The sequence below is a fragment of the Monodon monoceros genome, unplaced genomic scaffold, assembly GCF_005190385.1.
Source record: "Monodon monoceros isolate NGI ecotype Baffin Bay Population unplaced genomic scaffold, NGI_Narwhal_1 Super_Scaffold_3, whole genome shotgun sequence".
In the NCBI taxonomy this organism is placed as follows: Eukaryota; Metazoa; Chordata; class Mammalia; order Artiodactyla; family Monodontidae; genus Monodon; species Monodon monoceros.
In genome coordinates this window covers 4,030-28,239 of record NW_021703780.1, presented here as the reverse complement: position 1 = coordinate 28,239, position 24,210 = coordinate 4,030, and the positions used below count along the sequence as shown (strand labels likewise).

The window sequence follows — 24,210 nt, the reverse complement described above, 5'->3', positions numbered from 1 at the left end:
TATGGTGTGAGAAAGTAGTCCTGTTTGATTCTTTTGCATGTAGCTGTCCAGTTTTCAACATTTATTGAAGAAGCTGTCTTTTCTCTGTTGTATATTCTTGCCTCCTTTGTCGTAGATTAATCGACCATACAAGTATGGATTTATTTGTGGGGTATATTGTGTTCCATTAATCTATGCGTCTGTTTTTTTGCCACCACCACACTACTTTGATTATAATATAGTTTGAAATCAGGGAGTGTGATTCCTCCAGCTTTGTTCTTCTTTTTCTTTTTCTTTCTTTCTATTTTTTTTTTTTTTTTTTTTTTTTGCTGCGTGCTGGCTTTCTCTAGTTGTGGCAAGTGGGGGCTACTCTTCGTTGCAGTGCGCGGGCTTCTCATTGCAGTGGTTTCTCTTGTTGCGGAGCATGGGCTCTAGGCGCAAGGGCTTCAGTAGTTGTGGCTCGCAGGCTTCAGTAGTTGTGACACTCAGGCTCAGTAGTTGTGGCGCACGGGCTTAGTTGCTCCATGGCACGTGGGATCTTCCCAGACCAGGGCTCGAACCCGTGTCCCCTGCATTGGCAGGTGGATTCTTAACCACTGCACCACCAGGGAAGTCCCTGTTCTATTTTTTTTAATTTGATGAAGCACTTCAGTAGGCAAGGTACCGTGAAAACCGCATGACCACCATATAAAAATAATCTTAAAATGGTAGAGAATATAGTTTTAAATTGTATTTTGTAAATCCAAAACTCAACTGCCAAGAAAGGAAAGGGGATCTCTCGGGCCAAAGGTATTGAGAACTTGCAAATCCTGAAAATCAATAGGAATTACAAAAAATAAAATCACCTAGGGAAGTAAGTCATTATTAGAAATATTAGATTTCACATATAAAAAAACTATGTTTTATATATTTAAAAAATAAGATGAGGAGTTGAAAGTTGGACTGAGCCAAAAGATACTATTTAAAAACGACCAGGTGGGGGTTCCCTAGTGGCGCAGCGGTTGAGAGTCCACCTGCCAATGCAGGGGACACGGGTTCGTGCCCCGGTCCGGGAAGATCCCATGTGCCACGGAGCGGCTGGGCCTGTGAGCTACGGCCGCTGAGCCTGCACGTCCAGAGCCTGTGCTCCACAATGGGAGAGTCCACAACAGTGAGAGGCCTGTGTACCACACACACACAAAAAAAAAGATCAGGTGGATTAGAAAAGACCATTTAGAACTTCTAGACATAAAAATAGGGATGAAACTAGAAACTCAATGGGTGAGTTAAACAGACTGAACCCAAAGAGTAATTTAGTGAACTAGAATATAGTTTTGAAGTTACTGATAAGTCAGGACAAGGAGATAAAAACATAAACAAAGTTGAGAAATGGAAGATAGTACGAGAAGGTCAAACATTTGTCCAGTCAGCATTACAGAAGGAGATAATAGGAAAAAAAATAGAGAAGCAATATGTAAAGGGATAATGTCAGTTTCTCACAGTTCATGAAAGACATCAATCCTCAGTCCAAAGACTCACAAATAGGTCATTGTAGTCAAATGTTAGTGGTAGAATGTGGATGGTAGGTGTATGGGTGTTCATAGCATATTTTCTTCAATTTGGCTGATTATTAGAAATTTTTCATAGTAATAAATTGAAGAAATAAACCCCATGAAAGGAAAATGAATAAAGGTGAGAACAGAAATTAACAAAATAAACCACAAAATTAGAATCAACACCGACCTAATTTGCTCTTTTAAGAGATTAAAATTGAACGCAACCAATCAAGAGAAAGCAATGCATGCAAATAAACAATATTAAGAATGCAAAGGAAGGAGGTAATAATTGCAAATGCATCAGAGATTAATGACATGAGAATACTATGAACAACTTCATATTGAGTGAATTTCAAAACTTTAGTGAAAATAGGCAAATTCTCAGAAAAATATTATTAAAAACTGACTCAAGTAAAAACAGAAAACACAAATTATTAGAGAAACTGAATACGTAGGGAAATTTTTACTACAAAGGATCACGAGGCCCCCAAAACTTTACAGAAACTTTTACCAAAAGGAAGCGATCATTGCAGTCTTATATAAGCACCTCCAGGGAATGGCAAAAAGAGGAAATATTACCCAGCTTATTTTATAAAGCTAAAATAACTTGATACCAAAACAAATAGCACTAACATAAGTAGAAAATTATATATCAATCTCACTGATTCATGCAGGTTAAAAAATCCTAAGCAAGAATAAGTCCAACCAAATCGTGCACATGAATGTTCATAGCATCATTTTTCATAATGGCCAACAAGTGAAAGCAACTGAAATGTTCACCAAATGATGAATGGGTAAATAAAATGTGGTATGGCTACACAGTGGAATGTTATGCAGCCATACAATGAAATCAGATCCATGAAACAACAAGGATGAACCTTGAAAACAATATGCTGAGTGAAAGAAGCCAGTCACAAAAGACCACTCTTTGGGATTTCTGGACCCCATTCCAGGATGTGTGCGTGTTGGTTGGGGTGGGTTCCCACATAACACCAAGCAATTCTCGGACACCGGCAGGGCGTCCAAGGATTCAACTCAATTCTGACACTTTCTACTGGGAGATAGCGTCAGATTCCACAGGTTAAGGGTTCAGTCCTACAAGACTGCCCACCCCTTCCAACTTCAGCTGCTGGTCACAATCCCAGGTTGTTATCTGTGCTTCTGACTTGACTGGCTACAGATTGGAGGTTCCCACGTCCCCCTCCTTGGGTTTGGCTCATTTGCTAGGGCAGCTCACAGAATTCAGGGAAGTACTTACTTACGTTTACTAGTTTATTATAAAAGGATATGATAAAGGATACAGATGAACATCCAGATAGAAGAGAGGCACAGGGCGAGGCATGAGGAAAGGGCCCGGAGCTTCCACGCCGTCACCAGGGGCCACTCTCCCAGCACCTCCAGCTGTTCACCAACCGAGAAGCTCTCTGAACCCAGTCCTCTTGGGTTTTATGGAGGCTTCATTATACAGTATGACTGGTTAAATCATTGGCCGTTGGTGACTGAGTCAAGCTCCAGCACCTCCCCACTCCCCGGAGATCGGGTGGGAGCCGGGAAGTGGGACTGAAAGTTCCAAGCTTCTGATCACATGGTTGGTTCTCCTCGCAAGTAGGAGGCACGTTGTCAGGTGCCACCTCATTCCTATAATAAGAGACATCTCTGTCATTCTCAACACTTAGGAAATTCGAAGGGTTTTGGGAGCTGTGACCCAGGAATCGTGGACTGAAGACCAACTATATATGAGAAATATTTGGTCATCTGAATGACCAAATATATATTTCTTGTAAATCACAGTATCACAACCACATATTGTATGATTCCATTTCTATGACATGTCTAGAATAGCAAATCTATAGAGACAGAAATTAGATTAGTGGTGGTTGCCTTGAGCTTGGGGAGATAGTGGGACTAGGGGATGATGGCTAAGGGGTGCAGGATTTCGTTTTGGGGTGATGAAAATATTCTAAAATTGAGGTGATGATTGCACAAATATGTGAATAGCCTAAGCACCACCGAATTGTACACTTTAAATGAGAGAATTGCGTGGTATGGAACTATATCTCAGTAAAGCTGTTTACAAAAGAAATCCTAAAGATTTTAGTAAAATAAGTTCAGCACTTTATAAAACTGAAAATATGCATGAACGGGCTTCCCTGGTGGCGCAGTGGTTAAGAATCTGCCTGCCAATGCAGGGGACACGGGTTCGAGCAGATTGAGCTCGACCAGATTCGACCTGGTCTGGGAAGATCCCACATGCCGCGGAGAAATGAAGCCCGTGCGCCACAACTACTGAGCCTGTGCTCTAGAGCCCACGAGCCACAACTACACAGCCCGCAAGCCACAACTTCTGATCCCGCGTGCCACAACTACTGAGCTGGTGTGCCACAACTACTGAAGCCCACGCTCCTATAGCCCGTGCTCCGCAACAAGAGAAGCCACTGCAATGAGAAGCCCACGCACCGCAACGAAGAGTAGCCCCCGCTCGCCTCAACTAGAGAAAGCCCACACGCAGCAATGGAGACCCAATGCAGCCAAAAATAAATAAGTTAATTAATTAATTTTAAAAATATGCACGAACAAGTTGGAATTATTCCAGGTATGCAAAGTGGTTTTAACATTTGAGAATCTGTTCATGGGAATCTCGGTAAAAATGGCAGATTGACCACAGACTTCTGTTTTCCCTCCGTCCCAAACCATCCTCTAAAATCACAGTAAGGGATTTGTTAAAGGCATAAACCCACACGGCTGTGAAGCACTGAAGAAGACAACACAGTAACGCATTGGAAACTGGAAAGCAGGTGGATTTGTAGTGAATGATTGATCAGACCCAAGAGGGAAGCTCTAGCATAAAGACAGAAACCAAACAAACTATGCCAGAAGGAGAAACAGTTTCTTTTAAATCTATTGTTACAGATATTCCCTGAGAGATGAGCTGTTACAACCATAAATTAATGGAATCTATCAAGTCAGTCAAGCACATTAACATGTTAAAGGAGAAAAGCAAAAATATTCAGTAGAACTGACCAGCTATTCACATATGGGAACGTGATATGTGAACAGAGGCTGCATTACTGGGAAAAGGAGGGTTGCCCATGTGGGGTGCAAACAGAACAAAAGGGAATTAATTGTATCCCTGGGTGACCACCACATGTTAAAATCAGTTGAGGCTAGGTTATTACTTAAATGTAAAGGACAAAACTTGATAACTTAGAAGAAGATGTGGGAAAACAAATTACAACCTCAGCATAGGAAGAATTCTTTAAACAAAATACAAGAGCAAACTACTCAGGAAAATATTGATATATTACATTGAAAGCGAGAACAGTTCTTCATTTAAAAAATACCAAGAAAAACCCACTGTAGACTGTGATGGGCTATTAGCAACACACATAACCAACAAATTGTTAGTCTCTTAGATATGTGAGGCAAATCAGAAAAATACAAGCACTTCAGTATAAAAATTAGCAAAACAAAAACAAACCTAAACAGATAATTCACAGAAGAGAAAAAAATAAATGACCCGTAGACATATGAAAGGATGGCCAATTAATTAAATTATCAAGGGTGTGGAAAATCAAATCACAGTAAAATACCATGTTCCTCATATCAGGCTGGTGATAGTCAAGTTGAAGGGGCCCACATCCCAGGGACACACCCTAGAAATTCTTCCACAGGTGCGTGAATGCTCACAGGAGCATTGCTTGTAAGAGCCTCCAAACTGGAAACAACTCAAATGTCTGTTGTTAGTGGAACAGTTAAATAAATTATGTAATGGAATCATGTATGCTAATGAAAATGAATGAAATGGGGCATTGACATGGGTGAATGTGAAGTATGTAAATGGAGCGCAAATTGAAGTCGCCACAAATGTATACAATACGGTTCTATTGAGAAAAGTTCAAAACAGTCAAAACAAAACAGTATGTCACTTAAGGACACTCACACGTTCATAAAACCATCTTTAAAAAGAAAAGTGGTAAACACCAAGTTCAAGATAGCACTCACCCCCTTGGGGGGCAAGAAGGCAGCAGTAGGGCTTCCCTGGTGGCGCAGTGGCTGAGAGTCCGCCTGCCGATGCAGGAGACACGGGTTCGTGCCCTGGTCCGGGAGGATCCCACATGCCGCAGAGCGGCTGGGCCCGTGAGCCATGGCTGCTGAGCCTGCGCGTCCGGAGCCTGTGCTCCGCAATGGGAGAGGCCGCAGCAGTGAGAGGCCCGTGTACCAAAAACAAAAAAAACAAAAAAAAAAAAAACAAGAAGGCAGCAGTAGAACGCAGCCCTCGGCATGTACCGTGTGTGTCATGTAGTGGTGGTATACTCCGAAGCTGGATGGTGATGCCATGGGTGTGTGTTGCACACGTTATCACTGTTTGTATTGTATAAAGTATCTTTAAATGCATTTGGGATGTCTTCATTAAAGCTTTCATAAGTGTGATTGACCTTTTCAGGATTTAAAGTCTCTAAGGTATCATGGGCCTGTCAGATCCGTAAAATGATTCCTTCTTGGGGGAGATTTTGGCCAACTGCTTCAATGGTGAATGAAGGCATAGCTTCGTGTGAAGGCCAAATGGGCTGTATTGTATTTCAAAGCCAGCTCTCCTTCCGAGGTGCAGGCTGAGCTGCACAGGACTCATTTGCAGGACTCATATTGTCCAATGTTAGCTGCTCGTCCCCTGGGCAGCCCGGCCAGAAGTCGGTAACCCGCATCCTGTGACGCTGGTTTCTAGGAGGAGCACGGAGAAGCCAACTTGCTGAGCAGTGGAGCTCTGACGTGGACGAGGAAATTCAGCCTGGACTATTTAGCCCTGGACTTCAACTCAGCATCACCAGCCCCTGTGCAGCAGGTAGGAAGTACTCTGCGTCTGAGAATTCCCAGGAGATTCCATTTCGGTATGGATTTTGTTTTGGATGCTTCCACCGTGGATGTTCTCTTTGCAAAGTCTTAAACCTACAGACACGTACAGTGAAGAATCTTAAAGTCAGCCCTAACTCTGCCTCCCAGAAGCCCTGGTGTATTTCCCTCGGGGCTGTGTTCTTTGCATGTCTACGTGTGTAAATGTATGTAGTATTCATGCTCTTCAAAGCTTGGACCATAACGTTTGTTGAGAAATTGCTCTGGCAGAGATGAGGGTGGGGTAAAGTGTAGTCCAGGCATAGGAAGGGCCTGCTGAGGGAAGAAGTAACAGCCCCGCTTGGCTAGACTCTGGGGAGTGGTGACGGGAGCTCTCAGTTGGCTTTGAAGCAGCTCCGTAAAGGGCCTCAAGTGCCAGGTTGGGCAGTTTTGACTCCCTTGAGTAGTATTCTTGTCTGTAGAGTGGTCAGCAGAAATAATGCCTATGTTGAAGCCTGTCGTGAGGATTAAGTGAGTTAATCCATGTAAGGGACCTTAGCCATTGACTGTTGTCACTCACTGCCCAGGGGAAGCCATGGAATGAATGGCTGGTGAGCAGTGGACAACAGCTGAATAGTTTTTAGCACGGGATGGTCATAGTCTAGACTGCGCTAACAATATATTGTTTGATGAGAAAAATCACTTGCTGAACAGAATATACAGTATAATTTCATTTTGTGTGTGTGGAGAAAAAAACAGTCTGGGAGGCTTCCCTTCCCTTTTGCTGAATGAGCTTCCACTTCTCCTTTACCTTTCATTTCATTCCAGAAACCTAAAATGATACTCCAGCAAAGCTGGTCAGCAGGATAGACAGATAAGCCCAGATGGTGCATTAGCCAGTTCTGGTCGGCTGTGCAGTGAAGACAAGCCCCGAATCTCTGTGGCTTTTGACCGCAAAGGCTTCTCAGTTGTTGCCTGTGGGACAGTCCATCACGGTCCCCACGTGAGGCATGCCGGTGTCCTGGCAGGGGAAAAAGGGAGAGTGCAGGATCACAGGACGCCTCTCTCCTCTTTAGGAGGGGCACCCGTCACCCCACTCATATTATATTGGCCAAGGCGAGTCAGCTGGCTAGAGCTAAGTTGAAGGGAGCAGACGTGAGGAGAGATTTACACACATTCACATGCAGCGTGACATTTCTGCAAGTGACGACCCAGGAGGGAGGGCCAGCCAATACTTGACACTGTAATCCACCAGAGACTGACTTTGTGCTGAATTTTTAAATTTGATGGAATGAAACCCTTTTTCTTCTCCCCCTTCAGAAACTTCTCTTTTCAGAGGAGCAAAGAGTAGACTACGTCCAAGTGGATGAGCAGAAGACGCAAGCTCTCCAGAGCACAAAGCAGGAGTGGACGGACGAGAGGCAATCCAAAGTGTGACGGGGCTGGGCTGTGGGCAGGGGGCTCTGACGGAGGCCAGCCCTTGTCACCGGCCACCCTGCCAAGCCTCAGGCCGGTGGACCGGGATGTAGAAAACTCCATTCGGGCAGGGTAGGAACAATGAAAGCAAAAGTGGCGTTAGAAATCTTCTCCAGTGGAGCCTTTGGCGTGCAGATTGGAGCCAACAGGATGACATCTTTTGACTCCAACGCCTGAAGTTTCGATCTCTCTCCTGTGCTTCCACTGGAATCATAAATGATCCTAGGAGAGACGCGCCTGGGCACCATCTTGTCCCCACCCCTGAAGGCACAGTGCAAGACACCAAGCCTAGTGATGGTGGCAGAAGGACAATGTGAGTGACAGGAGCCTTGAGTCCCGAGGTCCGTGATGAGCATATCAGATGACGCTGGTGGCTCTAAGGACAGCGTGCCTAAGCAGCCACCTGTGGCTGGGTGTCCCATTGCTGTTGGCTTTCTCCCGGCATGCTTTCACACACATCGTCTCATCTCTTCCCCTCAAAGACCTCGGAAGCTAGGCTTGGCGGAGATCACTGCTCCCACTTTGAGGGAAACAATACCAAGAACCAGAGAGGGGAACGCTTGACCCAAGACGACTCATGGAGTGAGACAGCAAGTCAGGCTCCTTCCACCGTCTAATGCTGCCTCAATCACTTAGGATGACTTCAGAGACACGTGGGAAACACGTGCGGACACGGGATGGCTCATCCTCTCCTCTCCCTTTCATAGGATCTTGAGCAGGTGCTTTTACACTTGAAAGGTATGCCTGTCGAGCCAGGGTTTCTTTGTATGGTGCTCAAACAGGGCACTCTAACACAATCAGCGGTTACCATTAGAGACACCTCCCAACAGTCAGTGTGAAATGCGTTCTTGGTTCACACGGTCCCCTGGCCACCTCGGGGAAAGCTGTCCCTGGCCATCCTGTGCTGGACTCAAGCTTCTGAGTGATATAGTTCTGATCCAAAACAAAACCAAAGAACAAACCAAACACCGGTGACTTCAAGTCTCAGGTTTCCTGGCTACTTTCCCCTTCTGCTTTCATGGCGACTAGCCCCTGAGACCGCACACATTCCCAGCATGCCATGAGGGCATCTTGTCACCCCTTCCTCTGTGGGGCACTGGGGTTCAGGGGACGCAAACAACAGGCTCGACTGGGCTCGGAGTTTTACATAACGCCCTTTGCCGATCCTTCTGAGTGCCTGCAGCCAGAAGACAAACCTCAACAACCGGGTAGTAAGCAGGTTCCGACCCACTGTTCTGCCACGATGTCTTATATACGAGGATGGACCAAATAGGCGGGCAGGTCTGCGGCAGCCAGGGTGAGGCAGGGCAACTGTAGGCTTTGCTGCAGGGTTTCGGGGTTTCGAACTGCTCCGAAGGTAAGTACCAAAATCTTGGTTTTTCAGACCATAAAAGAAGTAATTTTGATGTTCAAAGCAGCATGGTCTGGTGACATCATTTTCTTCCCAGAGCAAGATGGGGGCCAATTGCCAAGGACTTTAACTAAGTCCTTAGTGAGTCTGGACGGAGCCACGGGAGGGCTCCCTGAGCCCACGGCCTGCTCCATGGCCAGAGCCTGTAAGGGGCTGCCTTCTGCCTTCTGTGACTTGCAGGGAGTCACAGAGCCTCAGGCAAGAATCCAGGGCTACAGACTGCCAGTTCCCATAGATGGTGGCTTCCTTATGTGTGGGCCACCTGTGTTTAGCTCACTGATTGCCTGACAAAGGCCAGTGCAGAAAAATTGTACGTCCAAGTGTCAAGAAGCTCACCAGATTGAAGATAGATTGGAATAGTAAATGCAGCTGAAACTTTGTCGGCAGTGAAATGTCATCCAGTTGACCAAAACACAAAAATCTGTTTCTACAAGACATTTCCAGGGACATACTTACTGCACGAAACAATAGACACTTGCGCAGTGTGACTTGTCTGGAAGTGATTAGGGATGTAAAGAAATATGGCTTCACCCTCATGTCCAGGGTGTGTGGGGTGATGTCTTGCTTTGATAAAACTGCTAATGGATGACTACACAAAGGCATAATGATTCAGAGACACAAAATGCAGGTAGTTTTTGAGCTGACAGCAGCATATGCTCCTGAGAAGGGTACCGCAAATCACAGTGATGCCGGCCAAATCTTGTTTTCTGGCAGAGATAATCCACGTGTAATAGAGGGCTATGATTCTGATGGGGTCTGAGGGATTTTTGTGTTTTTTTTTAACAGAAATGATCCCAGATACCACTCCAAGTCAAGTACACATGGCATGTCTGTACACTGTGCAGAGTACACCTTTCTAGAAGATTTGGGAATCAACATAACAGGACAGTGCAGCAATTAATCTCGCATTATTTTCTGTATCTCCTTTTTGCTTCGTTTCCTTCCGTCTCCTTTCATGAGGAAATACTTCCAGATCAGGCGTTTTGTCATGCAGAAAGGGGGACCGAAGGGTCTCAAGCCTAAGTCCACAGGCCCAGGAACGTTGGGAGTTAAGTTTTCCTTGGGGAGGGAGGAGCCCTGCGGCCCAGCACACAGCCTGGCTACAAGGGCATGGTGTGACCCTGGGGACTCAATGTCCAGGCCACTTCACCACGCAGCGTGCAGCAGCTGAATCGTGGCCATTGGGTCCGGGTCAAGACTGATGGCTCCCCTTAGGCCTGGCTTCCCCTTCTCAAGGCCTCCTCCTAGGTCCCCGTTCAAACCACCTTTGTATCCACAACCGTGCAGATTTTTAACAATTCACTATGTTTTTACTGTTTCATGTCTGGCATTAATAAAAGTCTTATAAGGAGAGGAATCGTGACCTAAGTGCCCTCTTATTTAAGTGATGACATCTGAAAAACTACGGGACACGTTTTGAAACCTGAATAAGTGGAAATAGACTTCATTGCCATTTTCAAATACAACAGACTTAACCTGACTCAACATGGAATGACCTACATCCATGTTACTTCGCTGCAAACAGTGGAGCAAGTGGCTGTAAGAAGTACTGCTTCTGCTCAGCCAAACCACATCCTTGACATCTGGGTCAGCAGCTAGCTTCGATAATTGGCAGTAAAATTACTGGCTCTGCCAGATACCACGTATAACACAACCTTTGTCATTACTGACACTAAAAAGCAACAGCGCCCAGCTTGCTTCTCCCCAGAGGGGGTCTCTTGTGCCACCACCTCCCTTCTCCCTATGGCTGAGACTCCCAGTTGCCCTGGATGCCAGGTCAGCAGCATCTCTAGGCCACGATGTGAGGCAGAGACAACCAGAATAGCAGGGGCTCAGGTCTGGGGGAAACAGGCCAAAAGCAGAGACCCTACAGCCAACGGGAGTCCTGGTGCTGAGAGAAAGGAGGAGAAGCCACATGAAATTCCTCACCCTGGTCAAGTACGAGGCTGATTACCATGAACGCTTTTTCCTGACACACACTCCAGGCTGAGCCCTTGACCTAAAGGAGAGTAGGTCGGCCCACAAGGCTAACCTCAGAAGCAGGGGCCGGGAAACCTGACCTTAAAGGTCTCTGAGCCCCAGGCCCCTCATGCTCTGGCCCCTTTTCACCAGACAGCTCCCTAAGTTTCCAGCTTTCTACTTCTTTATTTTCCTTGATCTTAAATTGCATTTATTGTTATCATTTCCTTATTTTAATTGTCATTTGTTTTTATAAATTTAGTTTTTATTTTCTGCAACTGAGAGAGAGTGGCAGTGGTGCAGGCTGGAGCAGGGGCCCCGATGGGAGACAGCAGAGCTGAGATGCAGACACCCCGCCACGGGCACTTCACCGATGGCAGAGGGGGGCTGGAGAGCCTCGGGGACAATCAAGGCTGCCAGGTCACTGGAGCCCCACGAGGATAACGAACCTGACCCCACTCTGCCGCCACGTACAGACATCGGTTCCTGGGGGAGCTCCATGTGGAAGGCACAACAATCCATGGGACGCGTCCCCTCTGCCTTATCAGAGCCATTTGGCTTCCATCCAGCACTGTTGTTTTGGTCTTTGTTTCATGGTCAAAACCTCCATTTCAGTGAGTTTTATCTTTTGTTTACCTTTGTATAAACAAATGCATCCTACCTGTTTTACATCTGTCTTGAAATTTTAAATCATTTCCATGTTTTTGTTCTTCAACGTGAGACTTTTAATTCACTTTCATACTCTATGGCGGTAGAAGTCAGAATAGTGGTTTACCTCTATCAGGAAGAGGCAGGAAATAAAAAGTCAATTTGTAAATTATACTGTATCATAGAAGGTGATGAGTGGTATGGAAAAGAACAGCAGGAAGAGGATTGGCTGTGCACTGGGCTGTTGGTGGCCACAGGAAGAAGCAGAGTGAGAAGATGAGATCTGGGCAGACTCGAAGGAGATGAGAGAGTCAGCCAGGTGCTGTATTTGAGAGCACATTCAAGGCAGGGAGAACAGACTGTGCAAAAGCCCCAAGTCAGTAGAAAACCTGTAATATTGAGGGCACAGGCAAGAGGCCAGCGTGGCTGGTGTGGAGTGAGCAAGAGAGAGCAGAGGAGGTAAGAGAGGCAATGGGGGATTCACAGATTAGAATGTGGGGACTTGCTGGCCATTACAAGGACCTCTGGCTTATATTCTGCATGAGAATGGAGCCTGTGAAGGGAATTAGGCAGGGGAGACATGATCTGACATATTTTGAAAGGCAGTATCACTGTAGCCACCAGAGCTGCTGCGTGCTGGCAGGGGAGATGCTCCATCATCACCGTCTTTGCCATGCCCACCGCCACCATCCCCAGCACCAGCATCTCCCTCCCTCCAGCCCACACTGCCAGAGCTCTCTGGGTTCTGTGCCAGCAGACTCTGTTCACGCACATGCAGGAACAGGGACCGGATCTCCCCCGCACTGGCTTGAAAGAATCCCCTAAATGCAGCCAAAATATATGAAACACAGGCTGTGAGGAAACTGGGCCTCAGGTGAGGGAGGACCGTCAGGGATCTCTGGGAGCTGAGACCCCGAAGAGGTGAGCCGTGCAGCTGCCCCAGCTTGCTGTCTACACGAACTGTCCGGACCGACTCCAGCCGCCTCCCCGGGTCTCGGGGGTGGATCGCAGAGCGCACGCAGCTGGAGTTGGCGGGTGGAGGACCGGAGGGGACACAGTGGCACAGGGAGAGAACCGTGCCCAAGGGCGGAGGGTCTGCTAGTGGAAACTCCGAATTCGGGTGACATCATATACAGTACTCAGAGGGATCTTGTCTCAATAGTGTGGAGAACTAAAAGCTGCTCTGCTCCCACCGATAAAGTCTCAAGGCAGGACTCCAAAGGCTCAAACTGTCTCCAAGTAAGTTAACAATATGAGAGTTTTTGAAGTTCTGGAATATACTTAGGAAAAAAAATACCCAGCACCCAAGGAAAAGGGTATGCTAAGCTTCAGAAGAATCCAACCCATTATGAGGAGACAGATCAATTGATAAAAGACATCCCAATTGGAAAGGAAGAAGTAAAACTATGTGCAGACAACATGACTGTCGATGTAGAAAACCGAATGCAATGGACAAGAGTGAGGAGAACTAGTCAGTGAGTTCAGCAAGATCACAGGATAAAAGATGTGGGAGGGAGCGAACTCCGCCGGCCCGAGCGCTCACCACACTGTGCTTGTCCCAGCGCTTTTCTGCACTGATCTGAAACAAGTCCAGTCAGCCACAACATTGTTATTGCACTGGGCCTAGGGTTTTGCTCTTCTTGTGCAAACTAAGTTTTTAATTTTAGTAGGAAACCAAGCCAATTGTGACAAGGATGTTGGGAAACCAGAAATCTGGTAGTAGGTGTATTTTCTGAAGAGAAATTGTGATAGAGTCTTTTTTCTGTTTTTTAAGACAGTCTGTTTCCTCTCTCTCTCTCTCTCTCTCTCTCTCTTTATTTTCCATGCCGTGTGGCTTACAGGATCTTAGTTCCCCAACCAGGGATCGAACCCGTGCCCCCTGCAGTGGAAGCATGGAGTCCTAACCACTGGACTGCCAGGGAATTCCCTGTGATCAAGAGTCTCAAAAAAGAAATAGAAAAGTATTTCTAACTTTTGGAATATACTTTAAGGAAATAACCATTCATGGAAAGAATTATATACATGAATTCCATTGAATCGTTAACCATAGTAATGAAAAAATTGAAAACAACTTAAATGTTCAATGATTACATTATGATGCATCTTATATACCTCCACTCAATAACATATTTTTGAAGAGTTTTTAGAAGGTGGAAAAGCTAGTATGTTAAATGAAAAAAGTCAGGAAAAAATTTAATGCTAAACTTGATAACTTCTACATTGCATACCGTTATACATTTACTGTGCAAGTACAACTAAAAAAATAGTTCTAAAATGCTGACAGTATTTAGTGCTGAACATCGGGCTTGATTTTCATTTTCCTAAACTGTCTTCAATTACCTTGTACTACTGAAATATCTGAATTCCAGAACCTTCCCTCCAACACGAGGACAAAGATAAAAAATCCAGAAATGCATTAGCTGAAAAGAAACTGTGACACAAAACAGTGGCCTAGTTTTATTTTCTGCAGTAATACACATTGAAGCATCCCACTCCACGAGCCGCAGGGAAACAAAACAAGTGAACCAAGAGATACCAAGGGCCAGTACTGGCAAAAAATTAAACCCAAATAACAAAGTGGTGATTACTCAAGTTTGAATTCCCTAAGCCTTGCCTAGTAGGCGACACAAGGTTAGGCCTCAGCCCCCTTTCCTTCGCGTAGCCTTTAGGGAGGCGGGGGCCCAGGGCGCTGAATATTCTGAATCACCAGGGAAAGCTGATCGCGGAAGAAGCTGATGGAAATCCGGCAGAGAACAAGGTCTTCAGCAGTCCATGTACTACAAGTGAGGGAAAAGGAAAATCAGGTTAAAGGGGAGATCGCTCATGTAGGTCCAGGGCACCAGCCCCTAGGCCCCTCCTTATACCAAGCCCGTCAGCGCCCCCATCACAGCACTCAAGACAGAGATCAGATCCCAGCACCTGCCACCGACCCCACCCCCACGGCAGACTCTTCTAGAACTCACATAGCTAGGGCACTGCCATTCACTCTAAGTTCCTCCCGAATCACGCCTTGGTCACGCTGGGCATCTGGGATCAGAGCTCTGTGGGCCATGTGTGCCTCCAGGGGGGATCGGAAAAGCACTATGAGCTTGCTGGGGGAGACGTGGTTAAGGCACCATCCGTCACTGAATTTGCTGGTATCTCGGGCTTGCCCACACCGCAGAGGCCCATTTTTACTCCAGGATGAGACCGCCCGGAGCCGCCTCCCTAACCCTTTGGTCCTTCCCCACCCTCCAGGCTCCTCAGGCATTGACAATCCCCTTTCCTGCCAGGCTGCCCGCCCCTGCTGCCCCTGACTGCGCCCTGTGCTCCCCTCCGTCCCCTCCGCAGGCGGCCGCCATGTACCCTGCCACCGCACCGCTGCCCCAGCCCAGGGAGGCTCCACGGAAAGGATACAACACCAGCTGTCTGCTTCCAGGCCCTACAGCTGCGAGCGCTGCATCTCCACCAGCGCTTAGGGCACGTGGTGCCCGCCCACCCTGGGGACCTGCAGCAGCTGCTCCCGTCGCTGCTCCTCCTCTGCTGGGCCCATGCCGGGCTTCCGGGTGCTGGGGACCACCCTCGCCTTCAGGGCTACCTGATCCACTCTGGCAACCAGGAGTTCCGGAGCTTTGCTGGCCAACTCGGCCCCCTGCACCTACCGCGCTGCCGTCCCCCGGGGCCTGCATGGCCGCGGCGTGTCCCTCTAAGAGCTGACGAGAGCCTGAGCGCCTCACGAGGCCCCGCCCCTTCTACCCAAGGACGCCCAGGGCGCCTGCACAGACACCCCTGAGGTCGCCTCCCGGCACCGGATTGGCTGCCGCCCTGCCCCCCACGGGCCGCCCCGAAGACCCCGTTGGGCTGCACAGACTCGGTTCCGCCGTGAAGCCCCGCTCCTTTCGCATGCCCCGGATGCGCCTGCACAGACCGGCCCCTCCTGTCCAGGGCCCGGCGGCGAGGAGCCGGCGCCGAGTGCCCACGGAGTCACCACCGAGACAGGAGCGACGCCTTTCCACTCCCAAGGCCTTGACCCGTCTCCCAAACCATCTGCTCCAGGCAATAAGGGCCACCCACCCACCCCCAAAGCCCTCCGACCCTCCCCCCAGTAAAGCCCAGAGTAAACCACAAACAGCAGGGGAAGTGTAGGACCTCCAAGCAGCGGGGTCTCTGCCGAGTGGGGAGGTCAGGGCTGGTGGGTGTGTTCACTGACCCCATCATGGAGGCGCCACCCGCATGACCTCGTCCAGACCCTAGTACCTCCCAAAGGCCCGCCTCCAAAGTCCATCCTGTGGGGGGGTTAGGGCTTCCTTGGGTGAACCGGGGGAGGGGGAGAGGGAGGGGGAGGGGAGAGGGAGGGGGAGGGACTCGACGCTCAGGCCATAGGTCAGCGCTGCTCAGCTAACCTGGGCTAGGTTCCTGTGAGTATTCTTAGCGGGGGGCCACTGACTTACCTAACTGAACACAGAAACAGCAACTTTCCTGACGGAGAGATGATCCACCTCAGCTGTCCTGAGAGATGCGCCAGCCAAGGCCTCACAGGTCCCCCAGCTGCGGGGCGGGATGGAAACAGGGAAATGAAGATACTGTGCTAGAACAGGGTTAACGCCAGTCAACCCCAAGCGCCCTAAGGACATGCCTGGAATCAAAGGAGCTGTGGCGGTGACACCAGCTGTGGTGACGGATGCTGATTCTACTTTCTCTCCACCTCCTCTCGGGTGCCCCTCGTCCTCCTCGTGCTCCCTGCTGTCCTTGCAAGTGATGTGGACCCTCCTGCTCCTGGGCCGGCCCGGCCCCTCGCGTCCCAGGGCCAGGAGGTGACACGAGCTGGTCTGGCTTCCTCTCGGCTGTTTCCAGGCCACTCCTCCACCTGCTGGGCTGGTTACCATCCTTCCGCAGCCCTGGCCTCAGCCCCAGAGGCTGACCCGAGGTGGACGCTCACTCAGCAGGCGCCCTCACCTGGGCAGCCAGTGCTGCACTGGTGAAGCTTTAACAAAGGCTCTCCAGACGCAGCAGGGGCCCTGCATCTGCTGATCTCCACGCTGTACCCACTCCCACCACAGCTGACTGACTGCAGGCCGCCGACACGACGTCACCGAGTGCCTGGCCGCAAAGAGACGCTCCCGCTTGGCTGTCGCCAGCAGGTCCAAGGTGGCCCAGCACACCCCCCAGGGCCGCACCGTGCGTCCCAGCACACACGGACACTCTGCTAGTACTCACATGGAAACCGTGTCGCTGTGACTCACAGGAAGGGCACCCAGAAGTGGACTTCTATCTTGCTTTGCCCCCTGCATCACACGTGAGGGCAACTAGCTGGCCACGCCTGGACCTCGCCCAGGACGCTAGTTCCAAAGGGGGCTGGGGAAACGCAGCTCTTATTTCTCCAGTGTGTGCAGTAGAAGAGGCCTCACCGGACCGAGGTTGGAGTACATGGTGAGCGGCCAAGCCACGGAACCCACCAGAGTCCTCCCTCTGGCTACTCGACATCTAGACCAGGTCTAGATGTTTTTTTTTTTCTGTTAGCTTGTTTATTTCTTTATTTATTTATTGGCTGCATTGGGTCTTCGTTGCTGCGCGTGGGCTCAGTAGTTGTGGCTCGTGGGCTCTAGCACGCAGGCTCAGTAGTTGTGGCGCATGGGCCTAGTTGCTCCGCGGCATGTGGGACTTAGTTGCAGCGTGCAGACTCCTTAGTTGTGGCACACGAACTCCTCAGTTGCGGCATGTGGGATCCAGTTCCCCGAACAGGGATGGAACTGCATTGGGAACTCGGAGTCTTACCCACTGGACCACCAGGGAAGTACCCCCAATCAGTTAGTTTTTGTTGTTTTTTTTTTTAAAATGTATTTATTTATTTATTTGGTTGTGCTGGGTCTTAGTTGTGGCTTGCGGGTTCCTTGGTTGCAGCAGGTGGGCTCCATAGTTGTGGCATGTGGGCTCCTTAGTTGTGGCAGGCAGGCTCCTTAGTTGCAGCTCACAGGCTTCTTAGTTGTGGCATGCGAACTGTTAGTTGTGGCACGCACATGGGATCTTGTTCCCTGACCAGGGATCGAACCCAGGCCCCCTGCATTGGGAGGATGGAGTCTTAACCACTGCATCACCAGGGAAGTCCCCCAATCAGTTTTATCAGTAATAAAGCTGGTATTTAGGTTGAAAAACGTGTCAAGGGAGATGTGTCAAAGGCTGCAGATGGTAAACTAGACCTATTTGAAAGGAGTGGAAAAGGACAGGTGGGAGGCAGGAGTGGATGGTGTCAGTGAACTCCTTGCAGAGGAAATGATTCACGTGGTCCAATTTGTAAAGCCACATACTTTTTTCAGGAGAAAGCAGAGGGTACAGAAGTGATTACAATTCAGGCCAGACTAACATATAAACACGAGGAAAGGAGAGCAGGCCATCTTCTCTGAATAATGGGCAGTAGGGAGCTGGACTAGGGAGGCCGAGCTGTGGTCTTGTACGAAAGCCAGGTGGGAATTAAAGCCTCACAGTCACTTACGGAAGACTCAATGAGCTCTGTGTCCCAGGTTCCCCTGTGGGAGTTGCAAAGGGGGAGCCGTGAGCAGACATTCTTATAGTTTTTTAGTTTTAGGTTTAGCAAAGAGGTTTGAATCATCATCACTGGGAAAAAAAAAAAACCACATCAGTGCAGAATCGGACTCACACGGGTAGGTAGTGAGTAGGCGTGGACACTGGTTGGACATGTGCGGGAAAAGCCCAGAGAATGTACTGAGCAAGGGTCTAGCATGTTGGCTTCTGCTGTCATCCATATCACAAGAGGAAACTCATGAATTAACCAGACCCACCTGAGGGTCTGAAATAAGGTCAGAAGGAGGGTCAGTGGGACGTCTAGGGGACTCTGACTCCCGCCTCTGTGAAAAGTACCTGATGGACATCCTCATACATACCCATTAAGGGGACCAGTGGCAAGTTCCCAGGAGCAGAATTGCTGGGCTTTAGGGATGGGAAGACGTCATTGGATTCATTCGCGCCACGCTGCTCTCTGCTATGGCTGTACCCGTCTCCACTCCTACTATATCCTTGCGGCTTTTGGGGGTTTCCTTTTCTGTAACTAGCCTATTCATATCCTTCCCTCATTTCCAAAAAAATTGGAATTGCTGTTATCTTCTTGATGACCAGCAGGATATTTAAAATATATATTCTTTTTTTAAAATTAATTTATTTATTTTTGGCTGCGTTGGGTCTTCGTTGCTGCGCACGGGCTTTCTCTAGTTGTGGCGAGCGGGGGCTACTCTTCATTGTGGTGCACGGACTTCTCATTGCGGTGGTTTCTCCTGTTGCAGAGCACGGGCTCTAGGCGCAAGGGCTTCAGTAGTTGTGGCTCGTGGGCTTCAGTAGTTGTGACACGCAGGCTCAGTAGTCGTGGCGCACGGGCTTAGTTGCTCCGCAGCACGTGGGATCTTCCCAGACCAGGGCTCGAACCCGTGTCCCCTGCATTGGCTGGCGGATTCTTAACCACTGCGCCACCAGGGAAGCCCCCCAAATTTCTTCTTAATACTTGCGTCTTCGTTCCTTTGTGGTATCCTTTTCCTAATATATACTCATACTTCCTGGGCCTGGGTTTAATATTTCTGATCCTTCATCCTCATATATATCTGAGGATGTCAGATAACACCCAGTAACTGATACTGTGGGGCACCTTGGAAAGATTGAATATGGAATTATTTCTGTCCACTGTGGGAGGAGAAGGAGACAAAGCTGTAGATGCTGTGTTACAGGATGTCCAGTATCACATGCAACAGATGTATGTTTCTTTTCAAATGTATTGCAAATTGTTTGCCAAAAAGAATTACATCAATTCACACTGTCACCAATATAGTATACCCATTGACTACAACCTAGTCAGCACTGGCTGTTAATTTTAGTACATCTAATTTATTAGTTATAAATTGGTATTCACTTGCTATTTTAATTATCATTTTATAAGTAACTTGTGGGATTGAATATTTTGCCATATGTACTACTTTTCTTTCCTCTGCTAACAAATTTTCTATTTGTTTACTTTCCTAATTTTTGTCTATGTGTAATCTTGCTTTGTGATGGAAATCTTCAAACGTTAAATTTTTGTGACTAAAAAAAAAAATACTGGGTCTTCCAATCCATGAATGTGATACATTTCTCCATTACTATAGGTCTTAAGTTCTCTTATTAATAGGTTTTAGTTTTCACTGTAAATGTTTTACACGTATTTTATTAAATGCATCACTAAGTATTTCATGTTTTAGGATACTATTATAAATTATAGTGATTTTTAAATTTCACGTTTCTTTCTTTGTAGATTGCTTAGGATTTTCTACATACACAAACATTTCATCTCTGAATAAAGATAATTCTATTTTTTCTAATCTGTATAACTTCTATTTTTCTTTCTTGTCTAGTGCACTGCCTAGGATTTCCAGGACAATACTTAATAAAAGTGGTGAACATCCATGCCTTATTCTCAAATTCAGGGGTGGGGAATTATATTTTCCTCCATTATCATTTTAGCTGTAGGATTTTTGTAGATTGCCTTTATCAGATTAAGAAAGTTTCTTTCTAGTCCTAGTTTTCTGAGAGTTTTTATCATAGTGGTTGTTGAATGTTGTCAAATGCTTTTTCTGCATCTATTGAAATGATCACATGGTTTTTCTCCTTTATTTTGTTAATATGATGAATAACTCTGATTTTTCAATGCAAAACCAATCTTTCATTCTTGGGATAAATCTCACTTGGTTGTAATGTATTGTCCTCTTTATGTATTGCTGGATTAAACTTGCTAATATTTAAGTTTTTTATGTGTAAGTTAATGAAGGATATTGGTCTATGGTTTTCTTTTCTTGCAATGTCTTCATCTGGTTTGGGTATTTTGTAATGCTGGCCTCATAAAATGATTTGAGAAGTGTTTCCCCTCCTCTACGTTCTGAAAGAGTTTGTATAGGATTGGTAATATTTCTTCTCTAAGTATTTCATAGTATCCACTAGTAAAGTCATATGGGCCTGGAGTTTTCTGTTCCATTTCTTTCATAGATTTAGGGATATTCAGGTTTTCCACTTCTTGAGTTAATTTTGGTGATTTGCGTCATTCAAGGAATTTGTCCATCTCATCTAAATTGGAAAATTTATTCACAAACATTTTTCCTAACATTCCCTGGTTACAGTTTTTATCAGTTTTATTGGTATTTTTAAAAGCTTTCAGTTTCATGGATTTTTCTCTATCATTTATTTGCTCATTTTACATTTTATTCATATCTGCTCTTATCGTCACTATTTCTTTCCTACTGCTTATTTAGGTTAAATTTAAAATTAAAATTTGCTCTTCTATGTCTGATTTTCTGCAATATCGTTCTGTTACTTAAGATAAGTTTCCTCTTGATTGCTACTTTACTTCTTTCGTTTCTGTGAGTTTTGTTTCATACATTTTGAAGCTTTGTTATTATGACTTCTTCATGAAATAACCCCTTTATCATTAGCAAATGTCCTCCATCCCATCATATTCCTTACCGTAAAGTCTACTCTGCCTGCTATTAATATAGCTACTCAAACTTTCTTATTATTCGAGTTTGCATGGTATGTCTTCATCCATCTTTTTACTGTTACCAGACCTATATCTTTATGTTTTAAAGTGGGTTTCTTATGCTTAGCATATGTTTTGTTTTGCCCTTTTATCCACTTTGACAATCTCTGCTTTTTAACTGAAGCATTTTTTTTAACTGAAGACCATTTACCATGAATGTAATTAGTGATATGGCTCAGTTTAAGTCTACCATCCTGTACTTTATTTTCTGTTTGTCCCATGTGTTCTATGTTCCTCGTTCTATCTTTTCATGACTTCTTTTAGATTGAATAAGTTTTAGAATTCCATTTTATCCTCACTATATCTTTTTTTAGATCTAGGGTTTCTAATAGGCATTTTACCTTATTATTGACTACCTTCAAATGGTTGAAAATCATTCCACATATCATGTAAGAACATTACAACAATATACTTCCAATTACCCACTCATGTCCTTTGTACTATTGTTGTCATACATTTTATTTCTACATTGGTTATAAACCGCACACTATGCTGTTAATATTTTTGCTTAAACAGTTTGCTATGATTGAAAGAGATATTAAAATGAGAAAAATTTATGTTTACCTACATAGTTTCCATTTCTGGAACTCATCATTCATTCACATAAATCCAAAATTCCATCTGGTGTCATCCTTCCTTGAGGAGAACTGTCTTTCACATTTCTTGTAGTGCAGGTTTTCTGCTGACAATAATTCAGCTTTTATATGTCTGAAGAAAGTCTTTAATTTGCTTTCTTCTCTATTGTGGCAAAATTGACATACCATAAAATAAAGCATTTTAAAGTAAACAACTGAGTGGCCTTTAGTACATTCACATGTAAAAGGATTGCCAAGTACTGAGATGAAGAGCAGCTGGAGAAGTTAGCCTTGGATAGAAGGGCAGAGCCCTCTTCCTCCAAGGCAGGAAATAGGCAAGGATGTTTGCTGCTGTAGGTAGGTCTGAAGATGTGACATGGGACAAGATGCTGACGAAACTCTTGTCTGATGACCAGAGAGGAAAGGAGAGGGCATATCACAGAGAGTCTGCTAGCCCACGAGGAGGACTTTGGCTTTGACTCTGAGTGAGATGGGAGGCACTGAAAGGTTCAGCGCAAGAGAAGGAGGGACCTGATCTCATCACTGATCCTGAGTAGGGGTTTTGTTGGGTTGGTGATGGGACAATTTCAGGTAATTACAAGGTGCAGGGCCACTTACTCAGGTAGAAGTTTCTGAGGGACTGCCTTTGATATTCTCATAGGATGTGCATGTACTGTGACTTCAAGGTCTGTGCACCTCCTCTTGGTGTGAGGACTGATGGGGTTTCCATTCTGCTGGCCTCTCCTTTACTGCTGGTCTCCTGAGCCTAATTGCATTCTTCCAATTCTGAGTTTTATTCCCTTAAGCCTGAAACCAGTCTTCTTTGTCTCTTCCCTCACCACCACTCCCTTTTGTAAATTGAAACTCCAAACTTAAACCCTCATGTGACTCTGAGTTGGACTCCACAGGTGCGAGTTTCCATGCGTGGTTTCACGCAGCTGGGGAACGGGACACAGGAGTTGAGGCTTTGCTCTTCGCCAGCTTTCTGCTGCTCTACATAGTGGCTGCGGCTGGGAACTTCTGACTCCACACTCCCATGTATTTCTTCCTGGCCAACCTCTCGCTGCTGGATACTGCCTATATCTCCACCACGGTGCCCCAGATTCTAGTACATCTGCTGGCACCAGTGTGGGTCATGCCCCGTCATGCTTGTCTCACCCAGATATTCTTTCTCCACTTCCTGGCTCCCTGGGAGTGCTGCCTGCACACAGCCACGGCCTATGACCACTACGCAGCCATCTGCCAGCCACTGCGCTACCTAGTCCTCATGGGCCAAAGGACCCGGACAGGACTGGCTTCAATCTCCTGCCTGCTTGCTTTGACCAGTGCCCTCACCCACACCATCCTTGCGGCTATCCTCAAGTTCTGTGGACCCCGCCTTATCACCCACTTCTCTTGTGACCTCCCTCCACTGCTCAAACTCTCTTGCTCCACCACGTGGGCCAATGAACTTGCCCTGCTCTTCTTCAGTTTTCTGGTGGCTCTTGCACCCTGTGCCCTGGTTGTGAGCTCCTATATACATGTTGTTGCTGCGGTTTTCAGGATTCACTCTGCCGAGGGCCGAAGAAAAGCCTTTTCTACCCGTGGTGCTCACATCATCATGGTCTGTATTTTCTACATCACTTCAGTCCTCCACTGCATCCTTCCCAGCTCTGCACACTCTGGCTTGAGAGACCGGGTTCTTTCTGTGCTGTATGTGGGCCTCGCTCCCATGCTCAACCCCATCGTCTATGGCACATGCGAAACAAGGCCACACTCTTCCGCAGTGCGGCTGGCACATACCTGATGCTTTGGGACTTAATCCAACTACATAGGAGTCTGAAATTTAGTGTAGATGGTCCATCTGGTGAATCTTATTTTGTGTGCCAGGTTTTCCTCCATTCTAGCAAAGATCAAATATCTCTGTTGCATGTTTTTATTCTAAAACATTGTTTTTTGTATTGATAGAAATAAAACATTGTCACTGAATAAGTTGTGCAGTTACAGAAGTTCATAAAATGACAAAAAAAATACCCTTCACAATCTCACCACCTACAGAGAACCACTGTGAACATTTTCATGGTTTCCTTCAGGTGTATTTTTGAACTGCAAATGTATGTGCATGTGTATATAAAGCAGGGAAACAAAACTGGAATCACTGTGTATTTACAGTTCTGGACGCTTAGAGATTTTTTATTTTTTTCAACTACAATATATACTTATTATAAAATCATTTAGGTAGACATTTCTCCAAAGAAGACAGGCAGATGGCCAACA

General features: G+C 46.5%; 2 protein-coding genes across 7 annotated transcripts in view; both read left to right on the top strand.

Moving 5' to 3' along the window:
• The window catches only part of GAB3 (GRB2 associated binding protein 3), a 66,060-nt gene extending 52,522 nt beyond the window's left edge, over positions 1-13,538 (top strand). Inside the window, exons 9-12 of one of the 6 annotated variants that reach the window (XR_003796784.1) lie at positions 6,238-6,354; positions 7,662-8,130; positions 8,454-8,555; positions 10,015-13,538. Coding sequence is in view for 1 of the 6 variants with exons in the window: in XM_029243727.1 (XP_029099560.1) it covers positions 6,238-6,354; positions 7,662-7,778 (234 nt within the window). In the remaining 5 variants the exon portion in view is untranslated. Of the gene's footprint in view, positions 1-6,237; positions 6,355-7,661 lie in introns of all 6 variants that reach the window. The other 5 variants (XR_003796783.1, XR_003796782.1, XR_003796781.1 and 2 more) reach the window with 5 other exon arrangements.
• Positions 13,539-22,978: 9,440 nt separating this feature from the next.
• Positions 22,979-23,740, top strand: LOC114907053 (olfactory receptor 3A3-like; the record flags this gene model as incomplete). Its single annotated transcript, XM_029242178.1, has 1 exon — positions 22,979-23,740. A coding segment is annotated over one exon (762 nt), but the record flags the coding sequence as incomplete, so codon positions are not given.
• Positions 23,741-24,210: the final 470 nt, after the last annotated feature.